The following is a 27,593-nucleotide window of genomic DNA, read 5'->3' as shown; positions in this document are numbered from 1 at the left end:
TACTGGTTTAAGAGTCATTTATTATAAAACAAAAATTGCAACCTTTCCCAAATATCTAAAACAGATCCCTAAACTCTGACCTGAACTGACTACAGCTAGGCCAATAGTGATATGCAAAAATTTGAAGCTACCAAACTATTGATATTAATTAGCAACATATCTAGTAGCTCAATAAATGAAGGTACATTTTACATTACATTAAATATTCTGCTACCCAGATCCCTGTCCTTTTAACACACTCTCCAACAATAAATGTTGTCTTCATCCTTATAGCACATAACTTTAGGCAAAACAAAAACATTCGATTAAGATTCATTATTGGTTCAAGCGCAATTTCACTTTGTCTATGTAAAATCCATCCCACAGGAGTTATTCTGGAAAACAGCACTAGTTCATTCTCTCCAGCTGCTCAACGGTTTCTCTCAGATCCTCCACTACAATTTCCACATCTTCACGGGAGGTACTTCTGCCCACACTTATTCTCAGAGCATTGGTAGCCACATCATATGGAATCCCACAGTTGAGAAGAATATAGGATGCCCTAGGGAATTAACAGAATATGAAATCTTTTATTTGTCAAAATTAAATTAAACCGAAGAACAGTAGTTTGACATTAAAATTGCACACAGAAAATAGATCATTTGATACAAAAACTTTACACAAACCAGAATGAAACTTAACAAAAAGACTGATTAGAACAGTATTCTTTGTCTTTGTAGAGTCATTGTGAGAGGCGAAACAATCTGTGAAGAAAGCTGTTGTTGTACTTATCCGCTTATTAAGCCTGATGTCACGCACCACCATATATGGAAGGTCATATACCGCATCAGAATATTCTTATGATTTATTAAAATACTGATATCTGAGATTATAAAGGTTTTGTGTAAATATGTTATATGAACGAAAAAGTGCTTATAAATAATTTTATGTTGAAATAATACCCTGATTGAAATGAGTGGATGCCTGGATCGGGAAACAGTATTCTTTACATCACAAATTAACAAGCGGATTGTCAAATTTGCAGTTTTTCCATTTTGTTGTCAATTTGCTGACCTAAAAAGTCACTCATTTCTTTGTAAATACAGATTACTTACTGATCTCCTCTGTCTGAGTGGCAAGCAGCACCAACACTAGCCAACAACCTCCTGCATGTGGACAACACTCTTCGCCCTACAGCAGGAAAGAAAAGTAAATTAAAAAATCAATAATTCACAAGAGCTCTTGTGTTTTCCAAATCTGCAGGGTCAAGTCCTGACCTACTTCAGACCAACAAACATGCAAAATGTTAAGGAAACACTTTAATAATGTTTGGTCCTAATGGGTTTTTGTGGCACCAATGCAATCCTTTAACTGTTTGTTTTTTTACACTGAAATTGTAAGATGTGCATATTCATCCAGTGATATGTATATTCAAAGTATATACTGTATTTAATATAAATACATAAAGTTTAACAATAACAGCTTACATAATTTTAATTAAAGATTTTTTCATTTTAAAATGTTAAATAATAAATTAAACAATTAGTTGTGAATGCTGAATTGCAATGGGTGAGATTGGAAATGTAATTGTAATATTGCTGTAAAATAATTATATATTGGTAAAAAGTAATTGTACTTTTTATTTGATATTTTTTAGACCTTTCTCCCCTTTCTTGGAAGTTGTAGGAAGAGGGTGCCAATCTTTTTGGTTTGAATCTTTTTCTGATGTATTTGGTAAGTAAGGGAAGAATTATATTGTATGTTTCTTAATTTTCTGTCTGTTTGGGTAAGACAGTTACCCCCCAAAATAGTTAGTTTCCCTCTTGTTTGTTATTTTGGCTTTACCCCTCTCCTGAGCTTATGCCTCATTTAATATTTCAACATTTTGTTCTATAAACGTGTGTGGTTTTCTGGCTTTGAGGTGGTTTCTCCTGACTTTTCCTGGGAGAATGTGACTTTGGCGGCCTGCCAAAGTTTGATGTTTCAAACCTCACACATTTAAAAAAAAGTCCTGGCCTAAAGACATCTACATGGTAATATCACAGTCATCAATAGGTGATCCCAATGATGACTGTGATTAACTCCTAATAGATATTTCAACAGATAAACATCATATTTGGCCAGTATAATCTTAAGACCTTTGTGATGATATGTTGCGAAGATCTTGACTTTTTGTTGAAAGGGCATGTCCATGGCGTCCTGACAGTTGAAATAAACCTAACAAAAAATGATTGACCCTTCATTTCTTTGTATGCAGGCATACTTACAAAATCAGCTGGGGATCAAATAATTAGTTCCCTCACTGTATTTAGACCAAGGTTCCTGAGCTTAGAGTCCAGTCTGTGGGGATCTATAGTGTTAAAGACTGAGCTATAATATTAACAACAGCGTCACAAAATGTTCATGTTGTCAACGTGGGTGAGAGTAGTGTGCAGAATGTGAGAAATGACATCCTCTATGGATCTGTTGGGGGGATATGCAAACTGCAAAGGGTTTATATTAATCCGGAATGGAAGAACAGATGTTTTTTTATATTTAGCCTCTCAAAGACCTTCATAGCCAGTGATGTCAGTGCCACAGGTCGATAGTCATTCAGACAAGAGAGCTTATTGTTTTTAGGTACAGGAAGGATGCCAGATTTTTTTTATGCTCATGAGGACAACAGACTTGGCGAGTGAGGTTAGTTTTATTAAAGTCCCCAGCCACAATAATGGCACTCATCCTCTTTTCATGTCAAACCTGTATTACTGACTTTCTTCTGCAGAACACAAAAGATGATATTTTGAAAATTGTTGTTAACCAGCCCCCTTTAACTTGCATTGGTTTTGTGTCCATACGATTAAACGTTAATGGGTGCCAGCGCTGTTCGGTTACCAACTTTCTTCAAGTAATCATGAGAGGGAAGTTGCGATTTACATCTTTTCTGTATCATGACGTATATCCGAGTGAAACTGCTTCTGAAATAGGAACAAATGTAGGGCGGAGCTGTATTTTGCCCTTTCCTTTGTGATTGGTTTTTGTTTTTTTGGGCCTGGAGGGGAGGGCTAAAGATGCCTGGCTCTTGGACAGCTAGTATATTCCTACTCTTTTTTTTTTTGCTTACGTCATGTGCTGAAGAGATGTTGTTGAGAGGGGGAGAGGAGCTTAAGGTTTTTGTTTAAAGATAACAAGTTCAAAGGAATTTAAAAAAATTATGGTGTGCATGTATAAATCATTTATAATAATCACTGCAACTAGAAAAACTTTTCCTGTTTGATTTCATGCTGACTTTCAAATATCTTCTTTTGTGTTCCGCAGAAGAAAAAGACAAAGGTTTGAAATGACAAGACGGTAAGTAAATGATGATAGAATTACAATTTTTGGTTGAACTATCACTTTAATAATACACGTTAACGCTTAGTTGTTAGCATCTCTTAGCTAAGTGTTGCTTACATGTTTTAACATGTTTCTACAGTATTGCCAACATGTTTATCACTTACGTGTAGATAGGTTGAACACCGCCTACACGGAAGAATATCAACTACTACTTCTTTAGCCCCGCCCACTGGTAGTAAACACTGAAGTAAACACAAGTTCTGCAGTACCAAATAGAGCGAGCAAGCAATAAACGTGCTGTTAAAGATCGCTAAATATTGTGCAGTGCATGGTTTTGGAGGGACACAGTCATTGCATAACCTTCCTTTGGATTCCGACATTGTTAATGCGTGGTTGAAGTTTATTTTTAATGACGTTCCAGCATACGCGGGTAAAACATTTGTTTGCTTCATTTCACTGTGGATTCCTTTGTGAACTAGGCTCAGGTCCACGCTGGATTTGCGGGGAGACTAAAATTAAAAAGCATTGCTGTGCCGTCAAAATCGGATCGAACAGGAATGGTGCAGCAATCTTATGTGAGTAAAACATATTTGTACTAAGCGTCACTATTGCTTGATAGAGATCACTTGATATGTCCTGTTAATGTGTAACCTAACATTATATGTCTAACCAAATTCAAAGAAGGCTCCAACTAAGTTTACTACGCAAACTGCTATCCAATCATAGCAGTGGGGGCGCATGCCCATTAAAACCGAGGGTTTTTTGAGCCGGCCTCAAAACCTGAGAAGAAAATAGCCTTTTACTTATTGATTTGATGTTTTTTTAATGTAAAAACAATGTTAACGTCATAAGTAGACCTATAAAACAATAACTTTTTAATAATTAAATAAATCTATATTGCCAGTACAGTGCGTTAACTTATTTTATGTATTTGTTTGTTTGTTAATTTATATTGCAAACAATTACAGCAGAAAGATGATTAGGATTAAATGATTTCTTATCCTTACTCTATCTGGTGGAAAGCCTTAGTATTCTTAATATTCATCCTTTCTACTGTTAATATCGACATGGCAACACCGTTCAAAATATCCAAAATCAATTTCCAAATTCATCTTCAGTATCTTGGCATTATGTTGACAAAGTTTGGTGTTAATTGAACGATTCTCCTTAAAGTATGCCTTAAAGGGTTCATATAGCACGAATATGTGTCTTTCTGTGTCTTGGTGTGTTATCAGTTGCCCATGCATGTATAGCAAAAATGAAAGTGTTCAGAATAAAAGTTATATTCAATCTAAAAGCGAATGCTCACCCAGACCTGACTGAAATACCTTGTGTAACCACACCCCCACAAATTTATGTCAGTTCGTGGTATGATTTGACTAAGACCGCCCAAATGTACCCAAGTAAGGTCAGTACAATTGCTTTGGAACCTTATGTTCCAAATATGGTAAGAGGTGTTACATTTCCATCACACGCTTGCAGTATTCGACCAATCACTACGCACTGGTTAACTGGCCAATCATAGCACACCTCGCTTTTCAGAGGGCAAAGAGGAGATACAAACATGCACAGTATTTGGAAAATAAAGCATTTTTTAACCTTAAATCTTGTATACACATTGCATTACATCTAAAACAAATGATAATATTCGTTTTAGCCGTGTCCCTTTAATTCAGAGCTTGTTTTCTTTCAAAATGCACCTTCAGACCTAAGTAGTAGACTTCCTGTTGGTAATAACTACAGAGTGTATATTAGAGTTGTCAGGCTTGATGAGAAGAATATATGAAGAGTTTGGCACCAAAATGAGATAACTCATGTTTTTAAGTATGTTATCATGTTTTCATTGTGTAAGTTAGCTGTATTTTTTAGTTATTATGGCTTAAATCAAAATAAACCAATTGCAATTTGATTGATATTAATTGGAATGCAGAATAAAAAAACATGATTTTTGAAAAAACGTTTAAGCAGAGTTATCTCATTTTGGAACCAAACTGTATCAACGGCACACGGATGAAGACGAAGGGAGACGCAAAAGGTATAGTCCAAGGGGTTTAATGATAACAGACACGGGAACAGGAGAACATGGGATACACAACCGGGTTTACAATACAATACTCGACAAAGACCTAAGAAACACACAGGGCTTAAATCCACGGGGAAAACACTCAGGGAAAACAGAATCAGGTGCGGAACTAATTAACAATGACGAGGGACAGGTGAAAACAATGAACAAGGCAAAACACATGGGGAACACAGGCTTAAGTGTTACACAAACTCTTTATCATTAAATCATGTAAGGGGATTAATGTTTCAAATATTACCGTTGTAATGTAGAAGTATTTAGTTATAAAAAGAAAAAAAATTGCTACTCTCTAAAATGTTTTGGCTGAAATGTTCAAATCAATTATTTGGCGTGGGGCATTGGGGCCTGGGTGGGCCAAGCTACTGATTCCGTGGAGCCGGCCTGGGAAAATGTAACCTTGCACAAGCAAAATATCTCTCGTGCACAGCAAAATTTTCTGCAAAAGTTTTCCATTACGGTCTCAAAGTACCTGTCTCCGGAATGAGATGCAGGTGACCATGAGATGCAGAGTGGCCAAAAGTGCATCCATCGGTAAAAGAACTGCTCGACATGTCTACATCCGGTTAAATAAACGTCTTCTGAAGCGGTCTGATGCGGTTTTATAAAAGAAATATCCATATTGACAACGATATTAATGCTAATGTCTAACTTCCATTATCTCTCGGCAGCGCATGAACATGAGGGTTGTTGTTCCGGCAAATAACGCAGGTTTTAAATAATTGTAAGTTTATTAAATATACACCAGTTCAGCTACAGAATATGAAGGCTTTACTCGACTTTGTTGTGTTTTCTTCAATGAGGCTTCCTTTCTGTGGGATTCTTTGTTGAAAGGGGTTTTTCCTCGTTGATTCGCTGGTAGTTTGTTCGTCCAGCAAGTCGTGAACACACGTACACCCAGAGCAGTGGGCAGCTATCACTGCAGCGCCCGGGGAGCAAGTAGGGGTAAGGTGACCCCTTTTGATTGCCCAAAGGTGAGTTTTTACTGAAAGTGGGGAGTTTGGATCTAGGATAAACTTACACTCTATCCGGCAGACTATGCTGCTTAGCACTCAGTTGCAGCTGGATCTGAACCGTACATTTTCAAAGAACTGCCTCATTGTAATTAAAATTGGCTAGTAATGTTAGTTTGGTTGCAAGTGATAGCTAGGTTTCTTTCAACTTTTGAACTCAAACCTGATATCTATAAGTTTTTTTAAGGAAGAACAATCTTTTCACAGCCAAATGTTGAACCCGGAGATCTGGCACAGGGCCGTAAAACCCTGTTCACATAACAGACCTTGAATAAAACAACATATCTGTGACTAATCTATGTAGCATTATACATGTAGGTGAAATTGTATACATACTATAAAACTAAAGCTATAAAGGTGTCTTTCACTCACCCTCCAGTCCTCTTCCCAGGATGGACACATTACAAGTGTTGGGTAAAACGTCTGAGCCAGGAAAACGGCTGTTAAAATTAAGCCTATCCTCTCCAAAAACAGCCTGAAAAATGTAAATGTTGAATATTATATAAAGTTCCCTCTTTTTTTTACAGGAGGTGTTCTGAACAAGCAACAATAAACAAACAAGCACTTACTATAAGCTTCTGTTCCAGGTAGCATCTAATATCCAATAAATGGGCTTTGTATGCATCTAGATTTAAGCTTACTAATTCTGCAGCCTTTCCCCAAAAAACAAGAAACACACAAACCAAAAAAAATTAGTAAAATAAATTACAACACACACAAACTCTGGGCACTATGGGATTTTTTTTTCTTTGTTATCCAAACAAAAATACACTATTTGAGATAAAAAAATACTCTAAATACAAATACATAATTAATAATTCATTCATTCATTCAAATAGTTCTAAAAGGGCTGTTTTTTATTTCAAAACTAGTTATATGTTCACAAATTAATTTGCAAGGCAGATTTTTCTTTGTTTAATTCCCACGCTTTTTATCACGTACCTACATTCTTCACTCTCTGCTCTGCTTTTTAATTACCTTATTTAACGTTATACAGTTGAAAGAAAAAGTATGTGAACCCTTTGGGCTTACTTGGATTTCTTCATAAATTGGTCATAAAATGTGTTCTGATCTTCATCTATGTCACAACAATAGAGAAACAGAGTCTGCTTAAACTAATACCGCACAGACATTATACGTTTTCATGTTTTTATTGAACACAACATGTAAACATTCATAGTGCAGGGTGGAAAAAGTATGTGAAACCCTAGGCTAATGACTTCTCCAAGAGCTAATTGGAGCCAGGAGTCAGCCAACCTGGGGTCCAATCAATGTGATGAGATTGGATGTGTTGATTAAAGCTGGCCTGTCCAATAAAAAACACACACCAGTTTTGAGTTTGCTGTTCTGAAGAAGCGTTGTCTGATGTGAACCATGCTTTGCACAAAAGAGCTCTCAGAAGACCTACGATCAAGAATTGTTGACTTACAAAAAGCTGGAAAGGGCTACAAAAGTATATCTAAAAGCCTTGATGTCCATGTGTCCACGGTAAGACAGATTGTCTACAAATGGAGAAAGTTCAGCACTGTTGCTACACTCCCTAGGCTTGGTCGTCCTGTAAAGATGACTGCAAGACCACAGCGAAGAATGCTCAATGAGGTGAAGAAGAATCCTAGAGTGTCAGCTAAACACTTACAGAAATCTCTGGCAAATGCTAAAATTTTTGAAGTTTGCAAAAGAGCACCTGGATGTTCCACAGCACTGCTGGCAAAACATTCTGTGGACAGATGAAACCAAAATTGAGTTGTTTGGAAAGAACACACAAAGCTATGTGTGGAGAACAAAAGGCACAGCACACCAACATCAAAACCTCATCCCAACTGTGAAATATGGTGGAGGGGGCATCATGGTTTGGGGCTGCTTTGCTGCCTCAGGCCCTGGACGGATTACTGTCATCGATGGAAAAATGAATTCCAAAGTTTATCAAGACATTTTGGAGGAAAACTTAAGACCATCTGTCCGCCAACTGAAGCTTAACAGAGGATGGACGATGCAACAGGACAACGACCCAAAGCATAGAAGTAAATCAACAACAGAATGGCTTCAACAGAAGAAAATACACCTTCTGGAGTGGCCCAGTCAGAGTCCTGACCTCAACCCGATTGAGATGCTGTGGCATGACCTCAAGAGAGCAATTCACACCAGACATCCCAAGAATATTGCTGAACTGAAACACTTTTGTAAAGAGGAATGGTCCAAAATTTCTCCTGACCGTTGTGCAGGTCTGATCTGCAACTATAGGAAACGTTTGGTTGAGATTATTGCTGCCAAAGGAGGGTCAACCAGTTATTAAACCCAAAGGTTCACATACTTTTTCCACCCTGCACTATGAATGTTTACATGTTGTGTTCAATAAAAACATGAAAACGTATAATGTTTGTGCGTCATTAGTTTAAGCAGACTGTGTTTCTCTATTGTTGTGACTTAGATGAAGATCAGAACACATTTTATGACCAATTTATGAAGAAATCCAAGTAAGCCCAAAGGGTTCACATACTTTTTCTTTCAACTGTAAATCCACTAAGTACATACATGTGGATAGCTTATGTATAACCATTCATGTTTCAATCTCTAAAATCTAAATATGTTATGTTAGCTACTGTAGTGGCTTTGTCAGTGCTGGTCAAAATGTATTAGCCTGCACATTTTTTTCAAGTGCACCAAATGACATCTACTGTAGCAGCAGCTAAGTACAGGACCAAAGTGAAGCTCCTACGCAAATATTAAACTATCAACTGTTATTTCGCGACTAAGTAATCTCTTTGTTTAACCAAACAAAGAAATTTACCCCCGGTGAATCTTACTACAAAGGAAATCAAACCACTGCAGATGAAAACACAGCAGCGCTGCTTATCTTGCAGGAGCCAAAAATAGCTCACGTGACACCTCTCCTCATCTCTGTAAGGGATGTCAGTGTTGCTAAAATAATGATGAGCTTTGCTCACCAAATAACATTCTCAACCAAGATGTATAGTAATCTATATGTAGCGATTTGAAAACATTAAATGTGAGCTTGCTCACCCTTTAAACGATTAACGTAAGATCTCCAACAAGTCCAATAAGGGTCGAAATAATTGAAACAAGGTATTTAATGTAATAATCGTCATTAACAAACTACTTTTAAGGTAATATCTGATTCGCAGAAGTAATAACATCAACTTGAACATATTCGTCCAGCAAATTCATCTGTGACATTATACTCTACACAGTTCTGCTTCACACAACTACTTTATTTTTAAGTTTTATTTTTGGCATTTTGACTTTATTAATGCAGTAGGAGAGTCAGGACAGGAAGCAAATTGGGTGATAGAGGAGGTGGATTGGATCACAAGCTGGGACTCAAACTCAGGTCGCCCGGAATGCAAGAGCGCCATATGTCGGAGCACATACCACAAGGCAATCAGCTACGACATGCTTCACAGAACTTCGAAAGGTATCATAGATCAATCACAGATCAAGGGACCAAATAACGAGCAAGCAAAGAAACTATCCGGATTGAACACATGGTTATTTTTTAAAACTAACTTTACGTGAACAAAAAATTAGGCCCATACACAACTTATACGTGCAAACACATAATACACAGAAAAATGAGGAACATACGAAGAAGAGAAAGAGGGATTGTGAGAGAATGGCAGTTTAAGCCCCTGAACATCAGTTAAATAAATCACGTTTTAAAACTTTAAGATGCTAAGATGAAATATAAGATCAGAATTCTTGCATCTTCTCAGGGTGCAAACAAACGTCCTCCGCCTGCAGACTTCATAAAAGTTACATTGAAGTTAGTCCGCCGGGCCTATTGTGGCCTCCGGCAGGATGCTGCCAGGTATCCCTGGTTGGGACAAAGAGAGAAATAGAGCAGGAATATTTTCATATGTTCCACAGGCACGTCACAATAGAAAAGGACAGTTTTGGTCGGGTTTCATCCAAAAATGTGTCTCTGGGTCAGCTGCAGGTCTCAAGTCTCACTGTTAGGGCCACCTTGAACCTTTCACTTCTCCTCTGCTCGCTTTGAATATCAGGAGGAGTCGTAAATGTCCTGTTGAGGTCCAAGAGGATTTAATGATCCGGACACAAGATCCAACAATTTACCTATGCCAGGCTCTACATATTCCCCCCATCTGGTGACGAATTTCAAAGGTAAACTTCAACAGACGATCGTTATTTGGATCTTAATGGTGGGATCGCATGTGCGAGCAGATTGAAGAGAGACACAGGTTGGTTGGTTTGAGGTTTCTCTGATGGCGGTGGGCACAAGGGGATGTTCCTGTCCCAGTTTTCATGTTAACAGAAACATACTTCTCCAGTGTACTGATTGTTGTTCAATTGGTTCGTTATACTTGGCAGGCTGAGATTGGTTCGGAGAATGGAGACAGGTTTGTATGCTCTGGAGTTATCTGGAGCTCTGGCATAATCTCAGTCCTGGAGTGGGTGTTTCTGTCTAAGATGGGTATCAGTGGCAGTCTGAACCTGAAGAACATGTGGATGTGTGCTGTGATGCAGTGGTCTGTCTCATGGGCTGCTGGGCGGTACTCTACCCACATGGTGAGCTTGCACATGATGGTAAAAAGTCACAGTTGCCCATTGTTGACCTGGGCACAGGTCACACACAATCTATTTTGAGGTCCGAGCCTGGGGTAGTGTGGCTGCCTTCCGTCGTAGTGAGGCTGTGTCATTTGAAGTTTGTGGTTGGAGCTGGTATCAAACTACATATCTTCTGATGTGCTCTGTCGCTGCATGCCAGGGCAGTGCGCCACTTCTCAGTCTGTTGTTAGTGGCTTTGATACCATGGTGTCTGGTGCATGGTTCGTAATGGGCATACATCAGCATGACCCCACTTTGTTCCTGGAAAGCTGAAAGCCGTGGCACTGTGGGGTTATCAGGAACAAACTAGAGGATGTTGACTTTCAGATGTAGCATGTACGTGAAGTCGTTGAGCCGGCTTAGGCTATGTGTGATAGCAAGGTTGGACATCATGATAGGGAGGTGTAGGGGTGTGAGTGGTGGTTTAGCATCGCTGGTGTGTGGTAGTAGCTGCTTTAACAAAGCTATATTGTAGGGGGAGCAAGTGTGAGTGGCTGTGATGAGGGCGCTGTAGCCGCATGAGGTGCTGTGGCTCAGAAGCGATGCTGGGGATTGGCGGTTGAGTTGTTGGTGAATATCGGTTGCCACAAAATCCCTAAATTTTTACTGGTCGACTTTGAATGTCCATGCAGGTTAGAAATTTTCTGAGGGAGTTCTTGTGAGTCCCTGCAATTTGAAGGTTGATCCCGATAGCTAGGTTGATCAGGAAAGCTGTCACTTGTGTTGGGATGTCTGGGGAACCCAGCTTGAAAGTGTTGCAGTGGGACAGGCATGTCGTTTTCCACAAAACACCTGCTCTGGGCGTGTCGTGTCTCACCATTGTGCCATGTGCCTTTGTGTGCATGGGATCTGCGATCTGGCAGGTCTCTCTGATTAACCTCTGTGCTCTGATGCGAATGGAACATCGCTGGATGGCTTGTGCAATGCAGAACAGCTCTTATCATCTGGGTGCTCAGGCTCTGGCAGGAGACGTGTTCTGCTAGTGTAGGCAATCCCCCCTTTCGTTTTGGTCGCAGTGTCAGTGTAGACCAGTGTTGAGGAAGTGGTTGGCGAATCCAGCTGTCAGATGGAACTGAGAGCGAGTGTATTTCAGGCATGTGATGGAGCGCAGGTGCCACTTGGGTGTGTTCATAGCACCATTTTGAGCGTTTACATGAGTGGGCATTTCTTTTTAACAGTTCTAAAATCTTGAAGGTGGTGTTATGTGTAGCCCAGGATGCAGCTAGATTTGGGTGTAATGTCATATGATTCTATGAGTGGGGCTACACATAAGGGGCCATGTGACATTAGTTCTGCATCATTGTCTTTAGTGAAGAGAATCTTTAGCACTGGCAGTTGATGGCAGGTGCAGGGCGTGGTCCATCTCCTCTGAGTGATGATCGGCTGTCAAGCTTTTCATGAAAGCATTCTTCAAAGTCTTTGGTTTGTTTTATTCAGTCTTAACGTCATTTCAGCTTCTCGGGCTATATTCATTGTTAGAACCAGTCAATCCATACACAAGTCTGTTCGTCTGTCAATTTGGAATCCTCAATCAACCTAACCTGCATGTCTTTGGGCGGTGGGAGGAAAATGGAGCACCCAGAGTAAACCCACGCTGACTCAGGTAGACAAAGCCTTTCGTTAATGTACTCTCACTTGTAAAGTATACACTCTGCAAAAGATGACTTATTTTACCAGTGTATAAGGTGTGGCTTCCAGAGTGGGCCATGTTCCACGCAATCCATTACATGTGTGTGGTCAAGGGTTTGGTCACACCGTTTGTTGAACAGTGACCTCTTTAGGTGAATGTGGTTTTTACAGTTTCAGTTCAGTGTGAAGATCTGGGCTGTTCTAGCCCCCATGGGGCTGTGAGGACAAGGAAGAAGCACGTTCAGCCTTGGCAATTCCTTTTCAAGTTCAAGGAACATTTTTTATCGGCCTGTGCCATGACTGATGGGCATGTGTCCAATGGAAGCTGTGTGCACTTGACAGCAGAGGTAATGTCTGATTATGGTGTTGTTGTGGAGAGTGTGTGAACAGCGTGAGGCTGATGTCTGAGTTGTCTGCCAGTAGTTCCTGTATGGTGACTGCTGCCATCATGTCACTGAAAGGAAACATCTGGGATCTCCCGACCAGCTGAGATGTCAAACCTGACCTTTGTGACCTTAATTAACAGTTTAAACATGTTGCAGTTGTGAGAAGCGTGTTGACTCTCAGCGTCTCTCTCGCTCTCTCTCATGTTATGTTCAGCTCCGCCCTCAACGCTAAGCCTCACCCTCTCACATGACAGTGAACGAATTAAAATGTGGCAGTGTTTTCAATATGCGTTCCTCCTTGTACTTGCCTTTCCACATAATTGTCAACAGTCATAGATGTTACTGACAGAGAAGATGGCTGACCAACTTTATCAGGATTTGGCGAAAGGTTAGCAGTGTTTCCCACAAATCTCCCACACACACATTCTCTATGTGCTCAGTGTGTCTGTGTGCAAGCTCTTCTTACCATCTACCAGTGAGTTTGGTGCGGTGTGTACTTGTATTTTCCCATATTTCTGAATTTTCTCCAAATTGTCTGCGCTATGGCATAAAAAAAGACGATACCGTCACGATCACATAATGATGTCTCCAATCCCTACCTTGTGTCGTGTAAAATGCATATCGGAAATGAAGGCCACATCGCACCACGTTATCTACAGGGTAGAACAATTATCCAAACCGCTAAAGATAGATTGACAGATAACCTACCCGACCTGTCCTAACCATTTAGTGCATAGCTGCAAGCAGTGATGACGGCCCAAGCCATCAGCGCCACTGCCACCATGATGGCACCCAGAAAAAGCTGCGCAGGGAGCACATGCATTTACAATAACCCTCTGGCAGTCTAGTTGAAGGGTTACAGCAATAAGAGGGTTACATTATAACATCCAGGGTGTGAAAAACATATAAGGTAGAGTGAGATCAGCTGCACAGTTGGAGACTTTACCAGTTTAACAGTTAGTTGAGCCAAAGGATTCAACAACATTAAAAATGTATATTAAAGTGGAAGTTCGGAAGTTTGGCCTCTTTTTCGCCATCTCAGTTTGAAACATAAAATTGCTTTGGCACGGCTATTCTGCACGAATAAATCGTTTCCAATCGATAAAAATAATAACGTTAGCTAACATTATGCAATGGCATTAGCTATCCCGCTCCGATTGCATCACATACTGACCTTGAGTGTAAACTTTAGAGTGAAATAAGACTGGATTGGGAAATGATATAGTTATTAAACATTTTTTTTTTTTTATGTATACACTTTAGTTTAGTTCGATAAGTTTTTGTTTGCTTCTTGGGTAAATAACAGCTCTTCACCATTGCATTCTCACAACCAACTTTTGTACTGTACTAATAGAGTTTTCATGTATACTGGGTGATTCATTGATTCCATTCCCCACTATCTGGTCCAACTGATCAAATCAAAAGTCTTATACATAAAGCACATATTACTTAGTTATTTTATTTGTGCACCAAATACATTTTTTATAGTGAAGCATATGCCTTGAGATGAAACGATTTTAGGATAATCAAAATATTGTCTGTCCAGTGTGTCCAGCCTTTTGACTGGCAACGTACAGCATGACACTCTAGAAGATAGTGATATACTTATACTGACTGTAATAAGATGGGTTTTACCTTTCCAAGCCCAGCTATCATTGCTGTGTTTTCAGTTCTGAGAAACAGAGATAACAATATTCATTTCAGTCAGTAATAGGCTGTATAATAACTAATGACTAAATCACATATGCATGAAACCATACACAATAAACCATATCATACCCTGGTCTGAAATTGCGCTCTTGTCCTCCTCCAAAAAGTAGTGGGTACACAGGGGTTTTGGTTCCAGGATCATTCACAAACAAAGCCCCGATTCGAGGGCCATAAAACTGGAACGTATGATCGACAGAATAGTGATCTCTAATTTGCTTTGCTCGGAGAGAGATAATATATGAACATCATCTCTTGTTACTTACCTTGTGCCCTACAATCGTAATGTAGTCCACTCCCAGATCTTGTGCATTCACTCTTATCTTTCCAATAGCCTGGGCTGCATCAGTGTGCAGGAAGATTGTGGGAGTTGACACAGCCCTCTGTTTGTTTATCTCCTTAACCCTCTGACAAATGTCTTTAATTGGCTGTTGAAAAAAATATATTTTAATTGGCAGTTCATGCAAAATCCTAGTAAAAAACTGTGTCTGTATTCACAAAACATCTTAAGGCTAAAAGTAGCTCCAAACATCCCGATTTAGGAGAAACTCTTAAAAATATTGGGTGTGTCAGTCCTTATTTTACGACTCCTAAATTTTTGTGCTAAGAGTATTTCACAAAGCGTTTAAGTGCTAAATCTAGCTCCTAAACCTGTGAGAAGTTGGGAGTAGTGAAGAGGACTCCTAAATCATTAAGACCAACTCACAACAATCCTAAAATTGCTGTAACACCGGCAGTCTGCCTTAAACGTAAACATTTAGAAAGATTTCATGACAATGAGCTTATCCATGAAGACTAGGTGCTAACTGTTTATGAGACAGGCAAAATGCTTGCAATTAGCTGAACCTACGGTATACTTTATATATCTATATATCTATATATCTATATATATCTATATATATATTAATATATATGAACATAAAAGATACCTCTTTTTTATTTAAAAAAATCATGTTTATTGTGTTATCATGTCATTGCTGTGTTTTATTGTATTTGTTAGCTGTATTTTTTAAGATATTGTTACTTAATAAAAACAATAAAAAACAAACTGTTTGATTGGTATTAACTGGAATGCACAATAAAAAACATGAAAATGGTATATTTTAAATCTTATTTTGAATATGGCAACAAATTAATAAAAAAAGCATACAATAATATATATTAAAAAATGTCACAATGATTACATGTTATTTTTTACATAGATCTGAACAATGGCAGGGTTATTGTCAAGGCAACACGCCTACCATAATGATGCCCGTCTCATTGTTGGCCAGCATAACTGACACCAAGCATGTGGTGGGACGAATCGCTGCAATGACATCCTCTACCTCCACCCGTGCAGTCACCTTGGAAATGGGCACAAACGTGACATCTACAACAAGAATCCAATCAAGTCAAAGTCAGTTCCAACTACACCACAATGATATTTTTTCTTTGTTTTAGAAAAAGTAGAAAAGCAAAAGGAAAATGAAAAGGACATTTTATGTAACACGGTGTTAATTGCAAAATCCTGGATTATGTCAGACAAAAAGAAAAGTAGGAAATTCTAATCAAGCATTATTCATAAAGACAAAACCGTAGGAGAACAATGTCTTTACATAATAGTTTTTGTAAGAAATCTAACCTGCTTTGCCATCTTTTAACAAGTATTCAGCTGTGATCTTGATGGAGTCATGCTCCACATTTGAAGTGATGATATGGGGGAGGGACCCTCTTCTATTCAGCTTCTGGATGTTTGCGTTTCCCCCTGAAGAATTCATACATTTCCCGAAGTGCTCCACTGCTGTGTGAAACACCAAATTATTGGCCTGAAGGTCAATGGAAAAATGTCACAATAAGAAAACGTGAAATTTACATCAGTGTTTCAACACAACTCTTCATGCTCCTCAGTGTTTCCCTCTGGATTTTGAGAGACAATGGTGCTGATGACGTCACACAAATAATAAGCATATCTGTGATGCCATCATGTCGTGTTTGCACTAGTTTTAGCACTTGAAATCTATTTCACTTCTAAAGTGTTGGGCAGTGTTGGGAGACTGCATTTATTTATTTAATTGATATTATTTATTAGAATGATCTTGCTTGTTCTATAAACACCATGCACTGTGCTGTGTTTTACCTTCTGTGTTTTTCAGTTTTTTTAATTTGCTCCTGTAAAGCTGCTTTGGAACAATGCACATTGTGAAAAGCGCTATATAAATAAACTTGAATTGAATTACTCTCTGATCACATTAGCCCTTTTTCACAAACCTATGCTGGTAAATTACTGGTAAAGTCATCCTGGTAAATTTATAGTAAATACACAAATTTGCCGTCCACACAAGCAATGGCATTCCGTTAAGTTACCGGTAAGACATTTTATTTGCAATTTACCAGTATGTAAATGTAAAAAAAAGACTGTATGTGGGTCATTCTATAATTAGGGGTACATTTCAGGTCAACAAAAAAGTGAAGAAATCAGTGTGCTTTTCTACAAAATAATCTAGTTGTTTCCATAATATACCCCCATATTGTTCTAAATTCATTAGTTGCCAAGCTTAGCTCAAATTACTTTTTAAATATTTAAATGAAAATAAGTATTTGATTAATTGTTTTGTCAACTGTGTTACAGACAAAAGTGGTGTCATAGAAGAAATAACTGAAGTACTACACATATGATAAAACATTTGTTTGAAAGTTATTGAGTCTATTCACCAGGGGGTTTGAGGTTGTATGTCTAACTGATTTAAAAAATATGAATTTTAAACTGAATAACAAATATTCTTTGGTATACTATCATCAATGGATATTTTTTCAACATAATTCTCCATTACACTGAATTTAGAGTTATTCAACGTCTTTATGTATACTGTTCACTCTAGAGATGTCCTTTTTATCATTTTTATAAAATTTTAGCCTTCAATTAAAGATTTATGACACAAAAATCACACGTAACACAATTGACAGATAAAGTCACACACCTGACAGAAGTAACACGGTTGACAGGATGCATTAGGAGAAAAAGAGAAACCTTTCTTTAAAATAAAACCTTTTTCATATTTTACCATGTCATTCCTGTGTTATAACAATAGTTAATGTATGTTTTAATCAACAATACTCAATATAGGCATAAACTATGACAAGAAACCCAGCCAACATTGTCAACCGTGTTAATCCCTGTCAACTGTGTTACACTTGATGGGTAACCCAGTTGACAAGTAACACAGTTGACATTTCTTCCATTTTAGGGCCTTGTGCTAACTGCAGACCTTGAACATGTCCCCACATTACCTTAATCAACTAGTGTTTTTATATATTTTATCTACATTTTTGTAAATATAATATCTAAAGTAAGTACACAAGACCATGTTGATAACACAGTTGATGAGCAATTCATCTACTCTATGTGTAGACAATAATAATGATAAAAAATTGAAGAGGAGAAGTAGAAATTTACCACACTGTATTTAAAATTCCTGCCACTGAAGGTCGTGACATCACATGATGTTGGACATGTGACTTTGGAACAAACCATTGCTGATTTATAGGGGTTTTGTCAATGGGTAACAAAGTTGACAAAGATTTCTCGGACACACACAAAGTTAATAATTTAATAGAAATAAACAAGTGAATTAGTTTTTAACACATTTGCCTTGTTTTAATGATTATTTTTAACAAATAATGATGAAAATAATATACAAAAACATGTATTGTAGTGTCAATTTGAAATGCAAAACTTGACTTTTAGCAAATTGGACAGCACAAAAACTGTTATTTCCAGTACAGCATATGCATTTTCTCCTAATTAACTCTTGGAACTGGTTGACTTTTATGCATGAAATAAAGAGGAATGTTCCCTAATATAAAAGTGATCATTGCTTGAAGTGAATATTCAGTAAAAATTACAAATACAACCAATGGACTTGAAATGTACCCCTAATTATAGAATGACCCATGTGTGAAAGGGACTATTATATTGTTTTTAACAGAACTATTTTCACTTTATCTGTTCTGTTGTTAGACATTAAAGGGGTATAAAATAGTGACTAAACACGACCCAATAACATCTCATGTTTACTGCTGCTTAAACCCGTATTTGAAAAACGCAGCATCGTCTGAAAGAATCATCATGACTTTACAATGAAGAGCAAACATAATAGGGAATTTTGGCAATATTACTTGTTTGTCTCGAGCAGCGAACAGCCTTTACTGATGTTGATCGTGATATAGAGTATAGCGCAGACAATTTGCCGCAAATTCAGAAATTTAAGAGAATACACTGTTGCTGTTACACGGAGTTACAACTATAGAACACACGCACACACCACACCATAGGGAGGGCGAGAGCTCGCACAACAAGCACATAGAGAAAGGGTGTGTGGGAAACTCTGCTTACCTTTAGTTAAGTCATGATAACTCAATCAGCCATCTGTGACTGCTTACATTTATGTGGTAAGGCAAGTACACAGCATTGAAAACACAGCCGACTTACCTTTTAAAGGAAAAGTTAATCTCAAAATCAAAATTGTGTCCTTTTTTACACACCCACAACAAGTTTTTTTAGACCTCCTGGCGTCTTCGGAACACAAATAAAGCTATTTTAGATGACATCCGAGAGATTTCTCATAGATATCATGGTTATAGCTTTTGTCAAGGTTCAGGAAAGTACTAAAGACATTGTTAAATTGGTCCATCAATGCTCAGAGCACGTTCCCGAGAGCACTTTGACGCATGCGCATTTAGTGGGGGCAGACGCCGATGTATATAAGCAGACGGATGCTGTATATAAGCTGATCTCTGCAAAATGTCTGATGATTTCGATATTGAAGAAAACTTGCACTTTTTTGCCCAACCAATGTGCATGCGTCGAAGTGCTCTCGTGAACACGCACCATAGACTGACAAGACAGAGGAGAATATATTAATTAAAGTCGTTCAAGTATTGTTGTCGCTTCAAACATATTCAATTGTGCTACTATGAGTGGATGGACCAATTTAACAATGTTAACGTAATGTGGGTGAGTAAAAAAATTACACAATTTCGATTTTGAGATGAACTTTTCCTTTAATTCGTTCGTCACACTGTCATGTGAAAGAGGCGCTGCATGCAACATGAGAGAGAGAGACAGAGGCGCTGAGCGATCGCAACTGTAGAATGAATTAATATGTTTTAAATAGTAAAATAAAAATGTAATTGGGAATCATTAAAGTCTATTCATGACAGCCAGTGTTGACAGTGTGGTAGGCCGCAACGAATAAATCGATATGGGAAACAGACAATAGGGGTGTCGAAATTAATAGTTTTTACGATGCATCGCGATGCAAACGAAGACGATTCGGTATCGGTTCAGTTACAGACGATAACCGGTTATTACGTACTCACGTTTTTCTGACGTCATGTCGCATACGTGCTTTAATCAAAAATGCTCCAATTACTCGGTGCACATTTCGGCTTTTATGAAAAATGCGGTAAGCACGACCAGGACAGGACACAAACTGTGTGTAAATCTTGTCACGCACAAATAAAACACACAGGGGCATGGCCGTAAATCCCGGGGGGATGGAGGGGACACTTCCCCCAACATCCGAGGGTTGTCCCCTCCTCAAATCAAATAAACTCGTATTCTCTATTGTCATATATATGTTTATGTTTACCTAAACTAATTGTGCACTGCCTGCTCTCCGCGTTCATCTCACCTGCGCATTGCGGAACATATTTAAGTCAGGTATGCGATCAGTTCATCCGTGGTTGTTGAACTCTAGTAAGAAGGCTATTTTATTCACTTTAAATGAAGTGATTCTCTTTAATATAGTTGATGCTGATTCATTAATAAATTAGTTGTTGCAAAAAATGCTGATTACTGATGTATTTTACATGAATCTGCTATGTAAGCGATTAAAACTTACTTAGCTAGTAAACGTTAGCGAGTTAACGTTAGCTTGTTTCAAAGGACGTCACACACAACTAACACGCCGAAGCCGTTTCCCATGCATTGTTTTATTTTTGGCGACCTTCTCAGCATCTGTTTTGTGCAGTATGTTCGTGGCGGATAAGCTAAACATTCAGTTTACTGAAACTAGGGCGATTCATCAACGAGTACAACACAGACTTTAAGCATCTGTCACTGTTACTGATTGTTTGTTTGGGTACACGAACGTGAACTAAGTTTGTTGGCGGAGGCAGTGCACTACAGGGGAAAATAACAACCACTCAGTAATGTCGATGTATGGTGACTTTATCAGACGATGTTGCAGTATAGATCAGGATAACATGCGTTTAAAAAGTGACTCATTTTTAACATGTAGTATCATGGGTATTGTGATTTTATATTTGTTTCCTGTCTTCACAACAGCGATAAAAAATATAAATGGTATGAAGCTTTTTTGTTCACTTGTATTACAGTATGTGAAAGTTCAGTTCAGTTGTAATATGACTGCAAATCTGCATGATAAACCTATGAACGTAATGCATATTGTCCCTTTGTGTCGTAGTTTGTACAATTTTGACTGTATTCTTTGTGTCCCATTCAAAAATTGCTCTTGAGAATTTTTATGTGTATTCTCAGCCCACTACTGTTAAATGAGATTTACGCCCATGCGCCAGGGGTAATACCACAAATGCTAAAGACCAGACTTGAGTTTTGTTTGATAGTCAAATTAGAGCAGGTAAAATTACAGTTTCAGTTCATACTGCCTGTATCTATTGACAACAATTTGTGAACTAGTAAAATTGAAATTTGAGACGCCAATGCATCGTCAATGCATCGTGATATCGAATTGAACCGAATCGATGACATGATAATCGTAATCGAACCGAACCGTGACAACAGTGTAGGTTCACACCTCTAACAGACAACACAATGATAAGTTGTTATGAGTATAAAAAAATGGTTTGTTAGTCTAATTAATGCATGGGAAACACTACTCTATGTGATCCTCACAGAACAAAGGCTGCAGATTGCATTATTTACATCGACTAATTCAGTTCCAAAAGAGTATTTACGCATGATGTAAATACTGTCAATTTATCAAATATGCCAACAATATTATGAGTGTCCCAATATTGGATTTAGTAAACCAGTTTTAAAGGAGGCATGAATTAAAATCACAATTTTAACCCAAGCTTTTTTTATATAAGAGGGAATTAAGGCTGCACGATATATCGTTTTAGCATCGATATCGCGATGTACGCATGCGCAATAGTCACATCGCACGAGGTGCGATGCAGGGAACGTTTTTTTTCTATATTTGCCTGATATAAAGTAATGAATTATGATTTATGGGCGCTTTTTTTTTTTTACAAAGCACATGTTGTTGCTTCACGTTTTTGACACGCAGCCTATGCATTTGTGCGCATGGCGAAATGAGCGAGGAACGGGAGAAAAGCACCGAAATGGACGACTTGGTCGCAAAAAGAAGCGCATCGTCAATTATTTGGAAATATTTTGGCTACAGAAAGGATGTTGACCAAAAACAGGTACTTTGTCGGGAGTGCCGTGCAGTAGTTGCCACAACACGCGGAAACACAACTAATTTGTTTAATCATTTAAGTCGGCACTACAGAGCTCTGTATGACGAGTTCAAAGCCAGATCTGATTGCCGTCCAAAGCAAAAAAATATTTTGGATGCGTTTGCCAGTGTTACACTGAGCTACAGGAAAACCCTTAAATTTACCGGGGTAAGTCACATTATCAGCTTTCTGGAATACCCCCCTGATGTTCAGTTTAATTAATGAAGTCTGATTTATATTCATAGTTTACTTTTGGGTTTTCATTTCCCATTATTATGATAGTGAAAGCTCTCTGGGCTCCCAAACTGCACACTTGACTGCGGTACATTACACTTAAAAACAGTTTATTCTCATGACTAAAAATGACACTTCATTGCATTTATTGTGCTACGACAATAAATCTGCAAGCAGCTCGTTCATAGCGCGAATGAAGCCACGCATTTATTTTGCTTTCATGAATGCATAATGCCCCGTATAGAGCCACGTGAAAGAGCATGTCCACGCGCCAACCAACCAGAGCGGGAGGAGTATGCACACATGTCAACCTGCTGGAGCAAGAGAGAGAGAGCACTGCATTCGCGATGTTCAGCCGTGTTTGTTTGTTGACTGCATTTCAGTGTTATGGATATACCGTTGGATTTGGAGATCGTTTGAAACTGATAGATGGCGTGATCTTTGTTGGAAATGGGTGCGTACATGGAACATAGTTTCACACCCCATCCTCCACGCATGCGTCATATGTTTCGGAAATAATCGTACAGGTGTATGTGTCTATAAGGGGTGTGCGAGATATATCATACTAGGGATGCACCGAAAGGAAAATTCTTGGCCGAACCGAAAAAGAGGAAACCAAGGCCGAAAACCGAAACACCGAAAGAGATTATGCCAATTATTAGTACCCTTGCATTTATGGCTATGACTGTGTACTAACTTTACTAAAATCAAGGCATTGCAATTACATAAATAGTAAAGTTTCAAAGAATAAATCAATTACAAATCATGCAAATATTTATTTAACACATTGCAACAATGCACAGTATAAAATAAAATTCAACAAAGATGTTTAACTTGACCCCACTAATTTGTATATTAAATAATAATGTACAGGCCTACTGGCCTGCTGAAAAGTTGTACAATTAAATGTTCTCTCATGAAAACAAAATGCATTTAGGTCAAGTGCATTTAAAAAAAATTCTCTGTAGGACTACTACAAGATAGTGCATTCAGAACAAATGCAACTGCTTAAAGATACAAAAATATTTTTTTCCTTAGGCCTTCAACATAATAGTGTCTCAAAACAAAGACTCCCATAGCCCATATGTTAACTGTAGAACTTTAACAACAACAAATGCACCAAGAATTGCAGATGTCTAAAGTTGATAATAAGTAGCGTAAGAATAGAATAACCAACTTATTCTGTCGTCTGAAGCGCTATGATGTTCAGGAAGGGAATTTGGAGAAAAACGTGTTTAAACTTAAGTTATGAAAATAAAAGCCCAACAGTCCAGTATCACAAGTAAAAAACACTTTACAGTGGTAAGAGACTTACTCTAATAAAAACATTTCCTAGTGTTGAAGTCTATAAAAATACTGGACAAAACCGTCAGAATAAAACGAAAGTAAGGAAAATGGTGCAGCGCACATTTAAAGAACGAGAGCTCTGCCATTATCACAACACGAGGAAACATTACGGACAACAACTAATAAGCAGTGAAGCAAGTTTTACGCTGTTTATCATGTGCATAGTGTCTGGACTTTTGATCATCTCTCGTATATTTTGCGATCGCGGTCCGGCTCGCGTGAGCAGTGGAGCGGGCATAACTCCTGGTGCTGTATATGGGGGCTTTGTCACTTCGCGAAAACATTTTATAAAACAACTTTGCATGCCATAGTTTACACAGGACTGGCGGAAAATGTGCATTAATACTTATTCATTCTTCATGTTATGTGGTTTACTTTGATAGGTGAACTGTCTTTCCCGCGTCCCAGCGCGACATCCGACGGGTTTTCCCAAATCGCATCACATGTCTAGTCAGTCAAATGACAACGACACGTAGGTAGCTTCACGAGCATATCCCGCTGAAGGGAAACGGGTGTTTAAAAATTGCCCTCATTGTAATCTGCCAGAATGACGGGCGGCCATCAGATTTTTCAGTCACTGGTAAAAAAAATCTGTCAATGACAAAGAATCTTTCGGATTACGCGACCTCTGGTTCACACAAGTAAAGGAATATTGGTCGCACTCTAGAGCCCTGAGGGTGCATGCAATTTAGGAGACGCTTTAGTGCTGCGATTAAAGGAATAACGTCCGCTACAGATGCATCAAAGGAGCTGTATCTGTTTGTGTCATCACAACATTTCGGCCGTATTGTTTCGGTGATAGAAGTCTTTCGGCCGAAAACCGAAAATGCACTTTTGGGCCATTTTCAGCCGAAAATTTTCGGTGGCCGAATATTCGGTGCATCCCTATATGCAACGATATCTTAAATGTTGTTTTAATGATGTGCGTAATCACATTATCGAGTATGTCACTCACTTTTAATAACCAATAAAAAATCTGCATTCACTGTCCATGAATTCACTGCGTTCTTGTACGTTCACACATTCAGAGCGTGGCAAAGCAGCGCATCCATGAGGTCTCTATGACAGAAGTTAAAGATGAGCAAGAAAACAGGGAGAGAAAATATTCAAACACCAACAACCTCGCAACCAATGCTATTTAAGTGATTTAATGGCCAGACGTGGGTCGTCATCATTAGCATGGAGGTGGTTTGGTTTGAAAGCGAAGACGTTATTCATAAAACACCAATCTGCAAACGTTACCGAAGGTCACTTAGGCGTCAAAATCTTTTTCACCATCTTCGAACGAGCCATCGCCAAAAGTACGACAAATATGAAAATCTTTGGGAATCAACTGAACTCAACCCATCTTTAGCAGACAGGGTAAAAGCAAATAAACAAGCAGCAAACATTGGGGGAATCATTTGGCAAAAAAGTACCTTATGACAAAAAAGTGACAGATGGCAAGCCATAACTAATGCAGTCAGCAAATACATCGCCAAAGACATGGATTTCGATTTGGTTTTAAGCAACGTCTGAAGACGTTAGACCAACGTTATACACTGCCTGAACAAAAACACTTAAGTCACACAGCTCTGCTGAAGTTGTTTGAGGCATGTTGCAATACACTGGCGCACAAAGTATTACATTTTGCAACAACAACGGATTTGTGGTCGAGCAGAAAATCCAAACCCTACCTCTCGCCAATGCGAGGTTGCCAATTATTTTTTGCTTTTCTGACACATTTTACAGAACTTGAAGAGATTAATTTGTTTATAAATGCAAACATTTAAAATTGTAATGTAAAAAATATTTTCATTTAGCATTGTTTTGTAATTCTTCTTGTCATTTAAAATAATAAACCTCAAGACAACTCTTCAATTTATTGTTTTCATTATTATTATTATTACGAGTAATCAATATTCTGTTAGCATGTTGTAAAATGAAGCTAGCAGTACAATATAAGACTTACAAACACATTTTCTAAGGATGGAATTAAAATATTGTTTGGTTATCGTTATCGGCAAAATCAAAGAATATATCGAGATAATCATTTTTTTGCCAATATCGCCCATCCCCTAGTGTCTACTATAAATGTGATCAAACTGAATTGGTAGGCTGCGATACTATCCTGTAAGTACTCCAGATTAACATGAGATATGCAGAAACTGTGACGGCCACTTTAACATTTAACAAGTCAGAATGCATGAAAATCTGTGGCACCTCACCTTTAAACAAATGTGTATTTTCCCCATGTTAAGAAAAAAGTGTCTGACAGAAAACCTTGTGTTCATGGTCAGTACGGCTGATGATAGCAAAGGCAAACAGTGGGCGCTTTGGAAAGTAGGACGTTTTTCGCAAATTATGTCTATGATTCTTAGGCTTATTAAGATTGTTGGTCAATTTATTATTCACAGCCAAATGCATGTCAGAAAGGCAATAATATAGTTAGCCATAATAATAAATATGTGAATCAATAAATGAAAAGAAGCAGGAAATCAGTCACAATAGTGTTGACCCCCAGACAACACTGATTTCTACCCTCACCTCAGTTCCTCCTGATGTAAATATAATGTCCGATGCTTTGCCACCGACCATCCTTGCAACGGTGTCTCTAGAATGGTAAACAGCGTCTCTTGCTTTCAGACCTATGATTATTGACAAACAATGTGACTGTATGATTCGATGATACCTGTATGTCGCAAAAAATCACATACTGTACCTGGCAAGTAATTACTGCTGGGATTTCCCCACGCATCAGTTAAAGCTTCGGTGACAGCTCTAACAACATCTGGATCGACTGGAGTGGTGGCATTGTAATCCATATATATTCTGTACCACAAAAGGCAGTTATAACAAATTACAGTACATTCTGGAGAGACAGATTAAATTATTTTTTTCATTACCTTTCTGACTCATCAGCTACAGTTTGGTTATCCAAGTTAACATGATGATGACAATCCTGTTCAGACCCTGGGTGATTTGAAGAGTTTCCCCATACATTATGATTCAGAATGACAAAGGGGTCAGCCTTTTCAGCCATATCCACACTGGTAAGAATCATAAACACACCAATACGTGATACAAAAATTTGGCATGGTTTTAAGAACTCTAAAATATGTAATGTATAATATATATACTAAACCATTGACGTCAGACTGGTACAAAATATATTGCAGGTATAGTTTCAAGTTTATTGTTCATATGCACAAGATGTCAGCTGAAAACTGAGGGGTTTCATAGTTGTTAAAACGTGGATATGTTCAGTTAACAACCACAGCACTTAAACAAGTTGGAAATTGGAATAAGAAAAAATGCAATTATTTTAATGTATGACGATACAAAGAGCACACGTGATTTACAGATCTGTCATTTACGTCTAAGATTTAGGACAGGAGGAGATATGCCTGCGTTTTCTACGTGACTAGCGTAAATTAGCCAGTATTAGCCTATGCTAAAATTATTTTAAGCTGCCTTTCCAGTCGACTAACAAGGACCGCCATCACGAAGATAACGGAAGACAACTTTCATAATTATGCACAATAATTTCACTGACCTTCTGTACTTTTCAGCGTGTGCTGTCAATGATTTACTGTTCAATGTGACATTCTACCAATAATTTTAAACCGGAAACTCAGAACATTAAATCCCGCCCCTTTACTGGCGGAAAACACCACATGCGTCTGAATTCGCTCACTGGTTCATTCATTGACTGTGTGGAAGACCAAAAGGGACAAAACGTGTGAAACTATCGAAGGCCACTGGTAAAATGTTTTATTTTTTTATCTTTAGACGGAAGTGTACAGACGATGTATTGAACGCCAATGGGTCACATTTCGGCATTAACGAAAC

The 27,593-nt window shown here is 38.3% G+C and overlaps 1 protein-coding gene across 3 annotated transcripts; it reads right to left on the bottom strand.

Annotated features, from left to right (window-relative positions):
* On the bottom strand, positions 1-27,394 carry scly (selenocysteine lyase). 3 transcript variants are annotated; one of them, XM_056750234.1, is made up of 13 exons: positions 27,298-27,394; positions 26,648-26,791; positions 26,464-26,573; positions 26,289-26,389; positions 16,318-16,501; positions 15,938-16,065; positions 14,960-15,121; positions 14,766-14,872; positions 14,622-14,658; positions 6,957-7,040; positions 6,760-6,862; positions 1,095-1,170; positions 1-541 (listed from the first exon to the last, which is right to left on the bottom strand). In XM_056750234.1, exons 2-13 carry the CDS (start codon positions 26,782-26,784, stop codon positions 388-390), a joined length of 1,383 nt encoding a protein of 460 aa, XP_056606212.1. In that variant the 5' UTR covers positions 26,785-26,791; positions 27,298-27,394; the 3' UTR covers positions 1-387. The 3 variants fall into 3 exon arrangements, with proteins under 3 accessions (XP_056606212.1, XP_056606213.1, XP_056606214.1); XM_056750235.1 differs by lacking the exon at positions 6,957-7,040; XM_056750236.1 differs by lacking the exons at positions 1-541; positions 1,095-1,170 and adding an exon at positions 5,331-6,653.
* Positions 27,395-27,593: the final 199 nt, after the last annotated feature.

This window comes from Triplophysa dalaica, chromosome 6, assembly GCF_015846415.1.
Source record: "Triplophysa dalaica isolate WHDGS20190420 chromosome 6, ASM1584641v1, whole genome shotgun sequence".
Taxonomy (NCBI): Eukaryota; Metazoa; Chordata; class Actinopteri; order Cypriniformes; family Nemacheilidae; genus Triplophysa; species Triplophysa dalaica.
The sequence above is the reverse complement of the archived record's forward strand: the minus strand, read 5'-3'. Positions and strand labels throughout refer to the sequence as shown.